A 16,626-nucleotide genomic window follows, 5' to 3' on the forward strand; every position below is an offset into this window, starting at 1 on the left:
ATAAAACAAACAAAACCATAAATAAATAAATATCTTTTTATATAACTTTGCAGCTCTAGTTCAAGTAATGTTCATAAACTGTCACACAGTTTAAGTCTTATAATGAACATTGAATATGGCATTATGCAATGAGTTATAATGTTATACTAAATCACATATTGAAAAATAAGATTAACATTGTTGGCCAAAAAAAAAAAAAAGTACCTGATGGAAGTGGAAGAAGAGACAAATAGATCTTTATAGAGCACGGTGGATTCCATACAAAGACTGGTTGCTGAGGAGTGTCTGGATCAAGGGACCACAGCTAAACATCAGAAGAGAATTCTGCATAAGACAGGTGAGAATTTTATTGTAAATAATTTTATTGTAAATTATTTTTATTGTAGAAAAATAAATAGAAAAATAAATAAAGTATCTAGTACATGACCTCTCAATAAAAAATCTTTCCATTAATTTAATGTAGGAATTTAGTACATTTCATGCATTTTCACAACATTGGGGGAATGGGGGAAACATATTATACTTGTGAAAAAACTCTTTCAAAAACACCTGAAAAAATTACAATACAATTAACAAGTAATATTTTTCCAGAGATTTGTGCCCCTAAAATACAACAATTAGTAAATAAATTTACAACATATGACAACAGAACAAACCTTATGCCAGTGTGATAGAAAGTAATTATTAATAGTAAAAAATAAAATAATGAATATTGTTAAATAAAAATAATAAATATATATAAAATTAACTAATTAATTAATTTCTTACAATTATAGACAATGACATTTCCATTAACCCTGTCTGAGTGACACGTCGTGAGGCCATTACGTCACATGATCAACGGCTGTTTGTCAACAGATGACATTGCACCCTCAACGTTTGTTTTTTTATAATAGGTTGATATTTAGCTCAAGAATTATCTGTAAATACAAAATTTGTACATATAACAATCCTGTTCATTCGTAGTTATCTGTTTGTTTACATATTAACTTTTTTTGTTGTTGTTTATTCGGTTTTAGGCTTAAGGTTAATTTGTCCGTTGTTGGTAAGTACCGTTATTCCATTAAATAACGTCAGCCTTGCAACATCGTAAGATTATTTATTAATTTAACGTTATTTGTTAAGTATGTGCTATCCAGTTAAGGACTTTTTACCGTAAAACCATGATTTTTGGCGCACTGAATAAAAATACACGTTACCTAAAATACTTAAAATATGTTTCTGTTAGCAAAAATAGGTAAATCTATGATAACCATGGCACAACTATATTAACACACTTTTATTAAATATTTGTGTACTTATTTATCTATAGTAAAGCAGGGTTAATAACCGAAAGGGTTGACTGACGTGGTCAGGCACGCGTAGGGCGGGAAAAGTTATGTCGTAGATTAGTTTGGTCCAACAGCATTGAGAATAGTAACACGTGACCTATGGTCTATGCTTCAGTGACCTGTATGAAATCGAACTGATAGGTTTAATAAGCACGAAACTGGTTAAACAGGCTTTATTAACATACTATAATCATCAGACTCACTCGATCCTGAAGGACTACTGTCCAGAGTTTGCACAACCTCCAAACGCAACCATAAATGTTAGTTATGCCTAATAAAGTATGTGCCGGATTCAAAATGGTATTAAAAGTTTTTTATGTGGAAAAACAGTGGTCAGCACCAAATATAGATGAAAACGGATTATAATCCGTGTTAACAGTGACCATTTTTATGAACTTTTCTCGCAATACCGAATTCCCTGCTCTAATGCTATCCCGTGACTAAAACCACATAAACTATAGGAAAATAACACCATTTCATGAAACACAAAGTAAATTGTTTTACCTGTAGAGCCATGAACCTCGTGTTGGTTGTGGTCACCGTATCGTTGTCTTCTTCTAGACATTGCCGTTTTGCATACAGATTTATTTATAAGCGTATTACTGCCACAGTGCCACCTATTGATTAGGACCTCTTTCAAAATCGGGATCACTAACTACCATTTAGCCCACTAAATTCTATCATATCAACCTTAAAAATATCAATAAAGATTTAAATCTATTATCCTCTAGTTCTTTTCCAAAAACAAATAAATCTCCTTACAATTTTTGTCAAGTTCAGAAAACAGAAACAAATCTTTAAATAGTATATAACCCACTTCTTGTTACTTTTTTAAACTTTATAAAAAACACCCTCATTTCATAATCCATATTTACAGTAGCATTAGCAACAGTTTAAATAAAAAAAAAATCAGCATGGTTTTAAATACATAACTCTCCATAGTCCACTGTTTTGAAACCCCTCAACTTAAACCATAGTCGAAGAAAAAAAAACTCAAATAAATATATAAATAAAATAATCCTTAGCCCTTAGTTTTTTAGTTTAACCTTAATTTTTTTTCCAAATTTGTTCTCCTGAGATTAAAGGACAATTCAATCAAAAATGAAAATTCACTCAACATTTACTCTCCCTCGAGGGGTTTCAAACTTTTATGATTTTCTTTCTTTTGATGAATAAAATATAAGACATTTTGAAAAAACCTGAAAACCTGTAACCATAGACTTCCATAGTAGAAAAACAAATACTATAGAAGTCAGTGGTTACAGGTTTCCAGCTTTCTTCAAACTATCTTCTTTTGTGTTCAACAGAGAAAAGACAGCCAAACAGGTTTGGAACAAGTGAATGGTGAGTAAATGGTGATAGAATTGTCATTCTTAGACGAACTGTCCCTGTAATTTTGGGTAGGATAAAAAATACATTCAAAGGAGTAGCAGAATATAGGCATTCTTATGGGTTTAGTTCTAGTTCAATTAAACAAACATTTTATAAAAAGGAGTAATCATACATTTATTAAGCTTTTTATACTGTTTCTAGGCATGACAATGACAAAACTGACGTTACCTGTTTTATCTTTTCCCTAATTACAGAGTTCTCTACAGTCAACTGACAACTACATAACACTTACACATTCTGTCCCTCAAAAATAAGGTACGTGTAATTATTGTGACAGAACTACTGGTCATCAAGAAAGTGGTTCTAAAATTTCAAATCTTGGAGACTCATAACACTGCACATTCTGGATGTCTCCCATCTAATATGCACCAATTAGTTTACCAAGCTTCAGTTTTATAAAGTTCAATTAAATGTAAGCGTACATGTAAGCAGTGTGATGTAAAGCAGGTCGCACACCAGAAGCGCCGCGACACAGCGCGCACATGACAGTTTAAAGCATCACACACTAGACGTGCACATTCGAATGATATTTAACATTAAACTAATCAGATGCAGCTTTGTGGCGAGGCTGAAAAATGAACTTCTTCCTGTGCCGTGGCGCTGCCGACTTGCAGCACCTGTGTGTGTATTCTGATCGAAACCTATGTTTAGAATTCTAAAATGCATGGCGCTGCGTGGCGCGCTGCGGAGCGGCGCTTCTGGTGTGCGACCTGCTTAAGGGTCTTAAAGTACTGAATTTCAAAACCAATGCAGGCTTAGCATGTTAGGGCAATGCATTGTGTGTGTGTGTGTATTACGGATTGTAAAAAAACAATCTTACTGGACACAACAGGAGAAAAGCCAAAGCCAAGGTGGACAAACAGCTTTATTCAATGCATGTGTTATAAGCATCACTATTGAGGGAACAGTATGGTGGCATTGACAAGCAGCACTGTTGAAGACAGCACTGACTTCTTGGACTGTTTGTCCCATGTTAATGAGACTGAATGCAGTATCATCCTGGCAAGTGCTTCATAAACGAGTCAATCTGACTAGTTCAAGTCCCCTCAATGATGACTTTGACAAGATGGGAAACAGAAAAAAAAATTAACACATGCATCACTAAATGAATTACTCATAATCATTCACAATTACAATCCGAGTCTGCCAAAAGATACAAGGACAATATTAGGTAAAGTGCGTTCAAAGAGAATAGCCTTCTTTTTGCACATGAGTTCTCTTTGAACGCACAGGGCCAGTGATATACTTTTGGTTCAATGGCATCCATTTCAAGGGTCCTCTATGACAACATGTACATTTTAAGGAAGATAAAAATTTTAAGTTCCAGGTGAGCATTGATGGTCTTCCTCTCTACAAGAGTTCATTTGCTCAATGCTGGCTCAGTCTAGTAGAAGTTTAAAACTTGGTGCAGGGGGAACATGTGCCAATAGATTTATTGTGGGCTGAAGGTACTGTAAAACTAGCTCCCTGAATGAGTATCTCGAAGACCTAATCTCTGAAATCAAAGAGTTAAAAAAAATGGCTTTGAATTTGAATGACTAAAGTTAACATTCAAGTTTGCTTTTGCAACATGCTTTTCTAAAATGGCCAACCAGGTTACCATGGGTGTGAAACATGTATTCAGGATGGTGTGCACCTGGAAAACAGGATGGCATTCCTCAGAAATGCACCTAGAGTGAGTATGCCCATATACTCTGAAACTGGACCAGGCAAACCATTTGTCTATATTGGCAGAAAGGTTGCAAAGCTGCAAAACATAATTTCAGAAAAGCATGGCATTTACATGGTCTACACCACCTTCAGCAAACATTAACTCCTTTTTGACTATCCCCACGCTTCCATCCTCCACACTTGGCATCTACCTACTGATGTCATGTCAGGACCAATCCATCTCTGCAAGATTGAAAATATTGAAATGAAAGCTTTTTTAGTCCCTTGCAGAAATTATTTTGTTTCAGTTTAAACTTTACACACATAGTATCTATCTATTTCCACATTTTTTTTTTTTTACATATACTGTATAGTGCGAGTATAATTATTGTGCAAGATGATATTCTGATCATATTTTTTCCTAGAGCATTTTGAAAATTGTAAACCTTAATCACTACCAGGGCTTGATATTGACTTTTTTTTATCACCAGTCACTGAGGCTTGTAGTTTCCAAGGTTACTAGCCACTTGCCTTTTTCACTAGCCACAATTTTGTTGTTGGGAAAATATATTTTATATGCAGAAAATTGACTTGCAAGCAAAAGAAAGCAGGTGAAAAACAAACCATGTGTGATAATGAAATATTAATCATGTGCACACAGTTAACATTAGGCACATTAATAATCTGTTCAAACAATGGTTAAAGTGGCAATCACTGCTGCTTACAAATACCTGTTTTTAAATCTAAAGCTCTTGAAAGCAGAAGGACTGTGGATACACGAGAATTACTTTTGTCCAGTCTATTTCAAATAGAATCCATCACACCAGTTTCATTTCCAAGGAGGATTGCTACATGCAAGGACACGGTAGTGCACAAGTATTTTAAACACTCGGCTCTCAAAAACATCTCTCAGTGAGTAAGAATAGCCTGTGTCTCACAGTGTGTATGATCAAGCTCTCATTTGGTATTTATCTGCTATCTTTTGTTTTGCATAAACACAGTTGTTTTTGTCAATCATGCTGCTTCTTGATTCTAAAATCTCATTTGCTGTTCCACTCATTACTGTGTATACCACTAATTTTGAAAAAAATAAATATATATAATTTTTTTTTATCACATTTGCATGCATATTGATAAACGGTAAAAAACTGAAATTATAATATTTAGTGATAAGCCAGCACTGGCCTGGTCAGGACACTGACAATCCTGTCTACTGTCCCAAAAACTGGACCATCCTTATTGTTGAACCCTGCTTTTAAGAAAACTACGATTAAAAAATTATTTTCAACCAGCCAAAGTGGCTAGTGGAAATGGCAGTATTTACCCGCCACAGCTGAAATCTACCTGCATTTGGTGGTTTGGCGAGTATTAATGTCAAGCCCTAATTACAACTATAACCAATATGTAACATTATATGAAGGCAGAAAGTGAAAATAGCTCGATTCAAATGATCCAAAATAGTTGTCATTACTTTATTTTGCAATTTCTAGTATTGCCTTCTTTTCACCGTCATTTAATAATTTTGCAACTTTTCAGTCCAAGTTATATTTTTATCAGTAAAACACCTGAATTTAAAGCATTTTTTACTTTGAGTGTTGTCAGAAAATTATATATCAATAAAGAATGATGAATACAAAAGTAGTAGTGGTTCTTAAGATTGATGTGGTCTGGAATTGGTAATATGTGCTTGGGAAAAAATTTCTCAATATTAACTTGCATCATTATTTTGCATGAAATGTATTTTGTGTATTTGAATCATGCACATAAACAACCGAAATTTAATATGTGTCTTTCAACACTATGGGGCTCTAGGTTCTTGCAGCTTAAAAAAAATGTACCTGATAGTGGAGTTCATTCACGAAGGGAGTACCGGACCTGTCGCAAAGACTTGGTACTCAGAGGGTCACTCGTGGTGGCCTCCATACAAGGAGATAGACAGGGTGTTGAAGAGTGTCCGGTTGATGGAGGCACCACAACCAGATAAAGGTTGGACCAAGCATCAGGCCAGAATTCTACACGAGTCAGGTACACAGAAGTACATTGTAAATAAACAATATTAAACAAAGGATAAATTCAATAATATATGACATTCCATAGACTATTGCATTCATGAATTGTTACATACTTTATTTCTTTCAGCATCTTTTGACAAGATTTCAAAGAAATGGAAACAGGCATGCTACACATCTGACATCTCGGAATCTGAAATGCCTGCAAAAAGAATTCCGAAGTAAGTTGTCAAAACACACATTTTACTTTTAACAACAATATTCAGTCTTCTGAAGCTAAACAAAGTTCATGTGAGTAACAAAGGTAAATATATTTAATTATAATATCAAATTCAGCCGTAGTTTTTACATCTCAATCACACTTATCAGGTAAATCAGGTATATTTAGTTTTAAATGTATCATCAACTGTTTGTTTGCATTTTTTGCAACACGCAAATACACAATTATGCCAGATTTAAACAAGCAAAAGGTTTTGTTATTTTTACTATTATATTTTGGCCATTTCCTAACTTTCCTAAGAATGATGGAAAGAAAACTTTTACTAGAAAAATTATATTGAACTTATTTTTAAGTTTGTGTTTTTTTCTTCTTACATTTAAAAAACAAGACATTGTTATAATCCAATCATGCTTTGTATAATTAACTACCCTGATTGTGCTCATAGAAAGAAAATATACACATCAGATGATGAGCCTTGCGATACTCCCCACAAAAAAAAGAAACTAAATAAAGAAAAAAGTCTACCAACACCAAGGGTCCCACCTGCACCAAAAGCTCCAACACCCCCAAGACATATCAGGGCAAAAGGTAAAAATACACCACTTATATTACTGCCAGTCAAAAGTGTATGTATGATCACTGAGCAGTTTTTTTCTTTTTCAGGTCCCCTTGTACGACCTCAGCTAACATCATGTAAAACAATTAACAGTTTTTGCAATTGTAAGTTTTAATTAGTAAAACAGATATTTGATGTTTTAAGTACTTTGTGATATGCTCAAGAATGTTCCTTAATCACAGTAAATTAAATGTAATGCACAAGCTCTTGTGACATGTTGCTTTACCATAATGTTTTCAGCTGAATCCAGTAATATTGTTCTTTTAACATTTTGCAAAAAACTACTGTTATTACATTCATAAATTGAGTATTACATTTTAAGAGGCACAAATAACTTTTAATTGCTAATTAGAAGCAACAGCACTCTCAAGCTATAAAGATCTGTGCAGTACAATGTAATTTTTGTTTGTGAGACAGATATAACATCTGTTTCATCTGTAATGTTTCAACAGCATTTGTCCGCGACCAACAAAAAGCTACAGAAAAGCAACAGCAGGCCTGTTTTGAAACTCCCTCCACTAGTCAAGGTAACTCGCTTTACATGAATACTGTAACTACAAACTGTAAAAGCTGTAACTTCACAGCATTCATGACTCAAAAGGCTGACTCAATGACAGGCTGGTTCATGATTCTGATTGCTGAATAGACAACACTCACCTACAGTTTGTGCACAAATATAAATAAATGTAATATTCCGATCCTATTTTTAATAGAAGTACATTGTACCTCTATTAAATATATATATATATATATATATATACATATATATATATATATATATATATATATATATATATATATATATATATATATATATATATATATATATTTAGTTGAAGCAAAAGTGACTTGAATATATATAAAGTTGAAGTCAGAATTATTAGCCCCCCTGAATTATTAGCCCCCCAGTTTATTTTTCCCCCAATTTCTGTTTAACAGAGAGCAGATTTTTAAAACATATTTCTAAACATAATAGTTTTAATGACTCATCTTTAATAATTGATTTATTTTATCTTTACCATGATGACAGTAAATAATATTTGACTAGATATTTTTCAAGTTACTTCTATACAGCTTAAAGAGACATTTAAAGGCTTAACTAGGTTAATTAGGTTAACTAGTCAGGTTAGGTTAATTAGGCAAGTTATTGTACAATGATGGTTTATTTTGTAGACTATCAGAAAAAAATAAAGCTTAAAGGGGCTAATAATTTTTACCTTAAAATGGGTTTAAATAATTAAAAACTGATTTTATTCTAGCTGAAATAAAACAAATATATAGACATAAAAATATTATCAGACATACAGTGAAAATTTCTTTGCTCTGTTAAACATCATTTGAAAAATATATATAAAAAAAGAAAAACTAATTCAAAGGGGGGCTAATAATTCTGACTTCAACTGTATATTATATGGCTAGGAGAAAGTGCAACACAAGCTAATTTTTAAATTGAGTCCACTGGACAAGAAATGCTCATAGGGGAAACTGACATTATTTAAACATAAAGAGTCACAATCAACTGGCCGAGAAGAAAATAATATTATAAAATAGGATTTCAGTTATTAAGGTGAATAGTTTAGGAAACCCAGTTTGCCAGAGCCAAAACAAGTACAATGTGTCAGATTCTGTGTCAAAGAATGACACAATTTGACTCAATGTATCGATTGTACCCACTTAAGAATCACACGCAGAAATGTTGTAAAATGCCCAGAGACTTTTATAGGCATAGGTTGAAAGGACAAGCACCACTCCCTTTGTATCGGTTTAAAGAATTTATCTTCCAGAAGTTTTCAGTGTTCATTTCAAAATTAATTTCCTATACTGAAAGATTCATCCGGTTCATCATTGAAAGAGTTTGAAAGCATCAGGAACCCTTTAGTCACTGACAAGTACAATGTGTCAGCTTCTGTGTCAAAGAATGACACAATGGGATACAATGTCTCAAAATGTACCCACTCAAAAATAACCACAAGCTGAAATACTGAAATACACGGAGAACTTCATAGGCATAGGTTGAGAACTGGTCTAGAAGGACAGGACCACTTCCTCTTGTAACTGTTAAAAGATATTATCTTTCAGAATCTTGCAGTAAGTCATCAGAGTTTAAATCCTTCTCCTATCCTTAAATTTTCATTGTTACTAGCAGTTAAAACCATGACTCCCTTATCACAGTCAATATAACCAGATATCGACTTTCATAATAATTGTGCACAAATTGTATGTTTCATGATCTGCTTATTCTGCCAAAAGTTGAAAGCCTCTTTAAAGACTGAATCTTCTCTGAACCAGGTATTACAATTAAAAATGTCAAATAACATTTCATAATTGCAAAGAAAATAATTGCAGTTTCAGCTCCAGACGTACCTGTGAGGTTCTGCCAGGAAGTGGAGCACCAAGACACTTGGGATAAACCCCAACCTGAAAATCAAGGTAAAAAACAAAATAAATAATAACAGATTCATTGGTATTTGAAATAAGAACTGAAATAAGAAAATTGCTCCACATACTCACACTAGGTAACTCAACATTTTCTGTACAATCCAACAGAGGACACATTTTCTGTGCTGCGGCCTTTACAAGACAGAGCACCACGTAAGTTGTATGTCTCACTTCAGGTAATTACGGTCACATTTCATTTAGCTGTATTGTAAAAAAGAAAATGTTTGATTAAACAAGGCTGTAAAGCTAAGACTAAAATACAAAAAAGAGAACACAATTCATCTACAACAGTAGAAAGAGTACCATTTTGTCAAATGTCAAGAAAGCTCAATAAAGACAGAGCTTCTCATATGCAGATCACCAATGCGATACCTGCCCATATTGAAATCTGTTGCATTTAAATTTATGCAAATTACATATATGCCATGCAAGTTCCTATTTGGATTTTACAAATAAAATATATTTTATTTATGCAATATACATTTTGAAATATTGCAAAAATGGCTGTGCTGCTTACAAATATTATCTTTCAACGATTGGAATAATATGTACAGATATGTTCACACACACGCACGCACGCACACAGACACACACACACACACACACTCTGCTCAGCACATATGAGTACACCTCCTTTTGAATTGGAATATTGTAATCTATTTTTCAGTAAACAGAGATAATATTTTTGTTCATTTAAATAAAAGATGTTTATTAAACAGTTATGTGCACTAAAATACAAGTTTGGCCACATAACATCTTTAGGAATAAAAATTTAAATTTAAAAAATTTAAATTTAAATTCAAATGAGTATTTGCACAAAAAAGTAAACTACAAATTTTTAAATTTATAATAATAATAATAAATGTAATATTATTTTAAGTTTCTCTTGATTTTTTCCTGTATTTTAGAGGTTTTTTGTATATATTTTTGAACCGTAATATAAATTTATTTAGCTAAATTATTTTGACTTTAGTACTGACAAACCTAATGGACAAATATAATATTTTAAAGCATTCTACAGAAAAAAATATTATATATATATATATATATATATATATATATATATATATATATATATATATATATATATATATATATATATTATTAAATGTAATTATTAAAACCTAAAAATATTAATTATTAATATAAAATTTACATATCTATACATATTTGTAATTCCAGTTGTTTAACAAATATATAAGTGGTCAATGACAAATATTGTATGTGAAGTCTAAATATGAACTTTTAATTCAATTATTTGTTTTCTATATACAGGGTGATTAAAAAAAGAATACCACAACTTTGAAAATCTGTATTTAATCAAAGAAACATGATGGAACCTTGGGTAAATAATCAGTGTGAAGTCCTTAAAAGTTTTTTAGTAGTAAACAAGCTCATAGATGTTCAATATGACCTCCTCTTCTTTGAAGAGTTCTTGATTTTAAAAGTTGTGGTATTCTTTTTGAATCACCCTGTATATTTACATGCATCAGATTTCTATATGGGTGACCTGATCACCTACATATTTCTACCATCAAAGATTAAATAAAACAATAATGAAGTATACAGAGGAAATCCTAAACACATTTATTGTAATTTTTTGCAACCTTTTTATACTTTTGTTTGTTTGTTTTTTATTATTTAGACAACACATACTCTGTCCAAGATCCAAAGCCATCAGCAGATCAAAGAAAAATGCAGAGTAAGTGTAAAAAATAAATAAATTATATACATTTTATGTAGTGTCATAGTAGCAAATGCAACTTACCAACTTGACCTTTTTCTCAGCACCAGTTTTTCCAATAAGCATGTCCCATGTAAATGAGCAAGAAGATGCTTGGGGGGACCACCCATCGAGCTATCGAGGTGCAAGAACATTCAAAAAAACATACACAGCAAATTAGTTTCTAATTATTAACATGGTAATGTTACATTGTCTGTACAATCACAAAGAAGACACAACTTCTGAGCTGAGACCTTCAAGTACTCAGGCAAGAGCGAAGAGTAAGTCATTTGTTTTTTTAATTGACAGTTACTTCTTATGAATTATTATTATTATTATGTTTTTTATACAGTATTTGTAGTTGTATTTATATACTGCTAACCAACATCTATTAATGTAGTTAAATCTTAACAAATTAATTAAATTTCTTGCAAATTAATTAACAATTTGCTAATGCTAAATGCATGATTCAGTGTGCAGTTGTTACGAAGTGTTACCCAAACTTTCTTCCTTCTTGCTGAACACAAATGAAGATATTTTGAAGAAAGTTGGAAACCTGTAACCATTTACTTCCATAGCATTTTCCTACTATAGAAGTCAATAATCACTGGCTTTTAGCTTTCTTCACAATACCTTCCTTGTGTTTAGCAGAACAAAAAAAAAACTCAAATGTTTATAACCACTTAATGGTGTGTAAACGTAAGTAAATGTACATCCTTTTAATTTATTTGTAAACATATTAATCAACACTGAATATGAAACTTGTTCAAAGCAACTAATCAATGACATTTTCCAATTTTCTGTGAAAATTTTCCATGGTTAATAAGCTGTTCGCAAAACATTATCTAATTATTTCCTTGTAACCTAATAAATACAACACTATACAACAACAACAAAAAACACTTCGTTAATTATAGTGACAGTAAAAAAACTCACTGTATTCAGAATATTAATGTATTAGAGTACAATATATAATTTATCATTACCTATAAATTAATGGTTTGAAAATTAATTTAAAGTGTTTTGTTAATTTATGCTTTCAATAACTTTGGGGAACAAAAGATTTCGTATGCACAGAAAAATTCACATATAAACTATTTTACGTAAAAGCACAGACCAAGAGGGGGTTGGCTTCTGTCTGCTTTTTAAAATTCAGTTTTATTTCCTCTTAATTCAGTTTTGCTATTTTGCTTTTCTGAATTCTGTGAATAGTTTAAGTCATTTTAGCCATAGAAAAACAATGTGTAATCAGACGGATATAGTTTTTTTTTTTATCGTTTAAGGTTTCAAGCATATTATTACAATATCCTCATAACATTTTTGTGAATCGTTCAAAAGTGATTTTGCTTGCAGATGCTTCTGGTATCAGCCGATGGAGCTGCATCTCCAGTCAATGCACACGTAAGTAAAATTTAAGTGCTAAGAATAATAATAATAATTAAAAAATATTTACGTATAGTTGAATAGAGATTAACCCACTTACTGTGTTGCAGCTGTGGAGAGGGCAATTTTGGAGAAGCTTAATGAGCTGGACATGAAGATTACCCATCTAACTTCAGTGGTCCAGTCCCTTGCCCCTCGGTCAAGTGGTCAAATGGTGGTGGACACTGAGGATGACACCTTTCCTATTGAAACAATTGAGGACCTTGAACAACTGGAAAGGCAATTAGCTGAAAAACCAATGATGGAGAAGATGGTACGAATATTTAGGATTTAAAGGTTTTACAGCTGTTGTTAAGTAAATCTTTATTATATGGCCAGTTTCACAGACAACACTTAAGGCTAGTCCCAAACTAAAAATGTATGTGTGAGCTGTGTGATGCCTTACAATATCTCATTGCCATTATTTTGTTACCAGATGCACGCTAGTATTGTGCTTATATTTTCTTTCACATGGATTTTTATAAAAGTAGTTTTATATCTAACATTAACTAAGACTTATAGTCCAGACTTAAGCTCATCCTTGTCTGTAAAACTGGGCCATAGTCCTTGCACTTTGTCTGTAAAGATTTAATATTACCTTTTATTTTTAAGATGAAGAGGTTATCCATCAGAGGAGGACAAACTCTGAAAAAAACCATTTGGCGTGTAGCCTCCAAAGTGTTTGGTCCAGTGGCCAAACAGCTCAACTGGTGTGGAAGAGGAGATAAAAGAGGCCTAAAAAACACAAATATTGGGACACTTGTGATAGGTATGTTTAATTGTCTTGCAATGAACGGTTTAGATAATACCTATAAGACAGAACTGCCAGTATATCTCTATAGCATGATTACCTTGTACACACATAATATGGTTATCAGTGTGCTATAAGCTTACGAGCTAGCATATGCTGTTCATATATTGTAAAATGATATTTAATACACAAGAGTGTTTTAGAAATAAAATTTAGATCATTATTTTAAGTGGAGAATTGTTCATTCTTGTATATTAGGGCAAGGAGATTAAACCTTAAATCAAAACCTTGATTGATTGAACACTTTACCTCCTTTTGAAATATTGAATCATTATATTATTTTCCAAGTAATTTTTTGTACTTAATCAAGTTCCATTTATTCATTTACTAAACATTTCAGTTTTAGTGTTAAAAGAAAGTTTCCCTAAAAAAATATTTCCATGTCAAAAGTGGAAAATGACAAGTATCTTTAACAAGCATAACTTGTTTCTGGAAAATAGTAAATAATAAAGCAATGTGAAAAAGTACATAATGTGAACATTGCTGTTCACAATAATATTTTAAGTGCGTGTGTGTGCATGCTTCTCTTTACGAAAAGACAGCTTACATTGTATGTTCATTCATTCATTTTCTTTTTGGCTCAGCCCCTTTATTATTTCGGGGTCGCCACAGCAGAATGAACCGCCAACTTATCCAGCATTCGTTTTACGCAGCGGATGCCATTCCAGCTGCAACCCATCACTGGGAAACACACACACACACACTCATACACTATGGACCATTTTTTTAGCTTACCAAATTCACCCATACCTCGTCTTTGGACTTTGGAAATCGGAGCACCCGTAGGAAACCCAAGCGAACACGGGAAGAAATTGAAAACTCCACACAGAAATGCCAACTGACCCAGCCGAGGCTCGAACCAGCGACCTTCTTGCTGTGAGGCGATAGTGCTGATTACTGCACCTACCTTGTATGTGATAACTAGAAATAATAAAAACAAAACCTCAGTCGATTTGATTATGAATAAACGCTAAAAAAAAGTGAGTTATGCTTCACAAATTATAGGTCATATAATCAAAAAGAAAATCTGTCATGCCTCTGATTATTAATCACATTGCCTGCATTCGCTTGAGCTTTGCTGAAGCACATGTGGACGGTACATGCATTAAATCGCCACGTGGGGATATATGTCGGTTATGGATTTAGGTTTCGATTTTCGAATAATCTCCCAGCACTACAGTATAATGCATATGTACACTTTTACAGTATTCATTATTTAGCAGTCAATTTGTCGTATGATATTAATCTAATAAATTTAAAGAACAAATTTTCCCGAAATTTAAGTTAGCCCTAATCACCTTGAACTGCTGCTTGGTCAGTTGTCATCACAACGTGTTTAAACATAGCTTTATTCGTCTAAATAAAGTTATTACCTTGTTAAATTTACTACAAACAAAGTGGAATAAATATTTTACTGACCACACATATCAATAACAATGAATCAGACTGCTTACCTCAGTATTCCCGCGTGGACTGGTGTCTTCTACGTGCTGAGTGTGATGCTTTGAGGAAACATGCGCAATAGTGATGAAGTTTCGAACACAAAAGAGTCGATTCCTTGAATTTGACCACGTTGTCCAAATGCATACTAATGCAAGTACACTTGTTTTTGTTGTTGTTATTTTTTCTTTATTCATTTTATGGCGGATTTAAGCTTTTGCACCTCTCGTTTCTATTTGACATCAATTTTTTCAAAGCTATAGCTTAATTTATTTGAGAGTAACATTTTAAAGAATATGATATTGATTACATGAGGACGGTGCATGATCGAATAGTGAAAATATTTCCAATCTAAGCCGTATTTCAACAACAAATGAACAGCAATCAAATAAAGGTAGGCTAAACTGATTTAAAAAATGGTGTTAACGATCATTATCTAAAATAGACGATATGCCATTTAGCTAAACGCATTTCAAACAATCATAGTATTATTTCTTCCACTCTATTATTATTATTATTATGTAGTCAAATGCAATAATTAATATGGTGTGTATTAATTTTGGTCAGATAAAAATAAAAGGCTCACAATAAAATAAAACACCGCCTGAGCCTTCTTAAAACCGCCTTATTTTAATTTCTTTATATTTTTTCTTTTTTTAACAGGTGCAGCTATGAGGAACCCCGTGCTTCCGTCTCCAACAGAGGCAGAAGCCGAAAAATATTTGAAAGACTTTCTCCGCTTGGCCCCAGGAAGAATGGCCTCTTAAGCCAGTTGTTTTTTTAAATTTATTTATTTGCTGCTATTTGGTTTTGTTTGCTTCAAAAAATATGAATTCTAATCAATTATAATATAATAAAATTCTACAAATAATTCTTCAGCCGTTGTGTTTTTCATTTTGAGTGGATATACTTTAGCTTATGTGAAGACGGATGTATAACCAGAGTACCTGTAACTGTTATTTATAGCAGTATGAATGAAGGAATGTCTAAATAAACAAATAAAAAAACGACGTCTATGCTACATAAATAAGATGTCTCACAGACCTAACATTTTAAAAATGAACATCTGTAATGCATCGCATAGACGTTGTTTGAATGTATGACAAGGACGTCTATGCGACGTTTTCCAGATGAGCAAACGCCCTGAATAAGACGTCTCCCAGATGAAAACGCGGATGTCCAGCAGACGTCTCTGCGACGCATGTGTGCTATCTGGGTATATGCCGGCTTTGAGCTCTTTACGCGCGCGCTCTCTCTCTCACAAACCGGGAGTTGAGATGCGCTGCAAAAGAGCGCTACACACTCGCCGCGCACACTGGCAAGAGAACAGATGCTAAAGTCCACGGGACCAGTTTTTATTTGTTACTTGTTCTTATTTTAAAATGCATTTTATTCTTAAAACTGGGTAACATATTCTCCCTCGGAGGTATTGGAGTTTAATACCGTGGTGCGCTTTAACCAACACCGCCCTGAAAGTTTACACACTGCTTATAGGCCTACAGCTCTAGTGTGTTATGAATTGCATGTTTTAAATGATAGGGAGACATGCTACGTTTAGTTTTTATTGAAAAAT

The 16,626-nt window shown here is 32.9% G+C and overlaps 2 protein-coding genes across 7 annotated transcripts in view; one reads left to right on the forward strand and one right to left on the reverse strand.

Moving 5' to 3' along the window:
• Positions 1-16,626, reverse strand: part of phgdh (phosphoglycerate dehydrogenase) — a 722,740-nt gene that overhangs the window by 442,751 nt on the left and 263,363 nt on the right. The gene's annotated exons all lie outside the window — the stretch shown is intronic.
• On the forward strand, positions 804-15,931 carry LOC147842434 (uncharacterized). 6 transcript variants are annotated; one of them, XM_087268568.2, is made up of 18 exons: positions 827-922; positions 1,020-1,045; positions 2,639-2,675; positions 2,918-2,978; positions 6,186-6,398; positions 6,513-6,603; positions 7,048-7,190; positions 7,266-7,322; positions 7,671-7,745; positions 9,565-9,648; positions 9,766-9,810; positions 11,303-11,359; positions 11,446-11,523; positions 11,611-11,661; positions 12,734-12,781; positions 12,874-13,076; positions 13,415-13,571; positions 15,717-15,931. In XM_087268568.2, exons 5-18 carry the CDS (start codon positions 6,206-6,208, stop codon positions 15,818-15,820), a joined length of 1,386 nt encoding a protein of 461 aa, XP_087124694.1. In that variant the 5' UTR covers positions 827-922; positions 1,020-1,045; positions 2,639-2,675; positions 2,918-2,978; positions 6,186-6,205; the 3' UTR covers positions 15,821-15,931. The 6 variants fall into 6 exon arrangements, with proteins under 6 accessions (XP_087124692.1, XP_087124694.1, XP_087124693.1 ...); XM_087268567.1 differs by having other exon boundaries at positions 832-1,045; XM_087268566.1 differs by having other exon boundaries at positions 804-2,675.

The sequence above is a fragment of the Danio rerio genome, chromosome 9 (assembly GCF_052040795.2).
Source record: "Danio rerio strain M-AB ecotype USA chromosome 9, GRCz13ab, whole genome shotgun sequence".
NCBI lineage: Eukaryota > Metazoa > Chordata > Actinopteri > Cypriniformes > Danionidae > Danio > Danio rerio.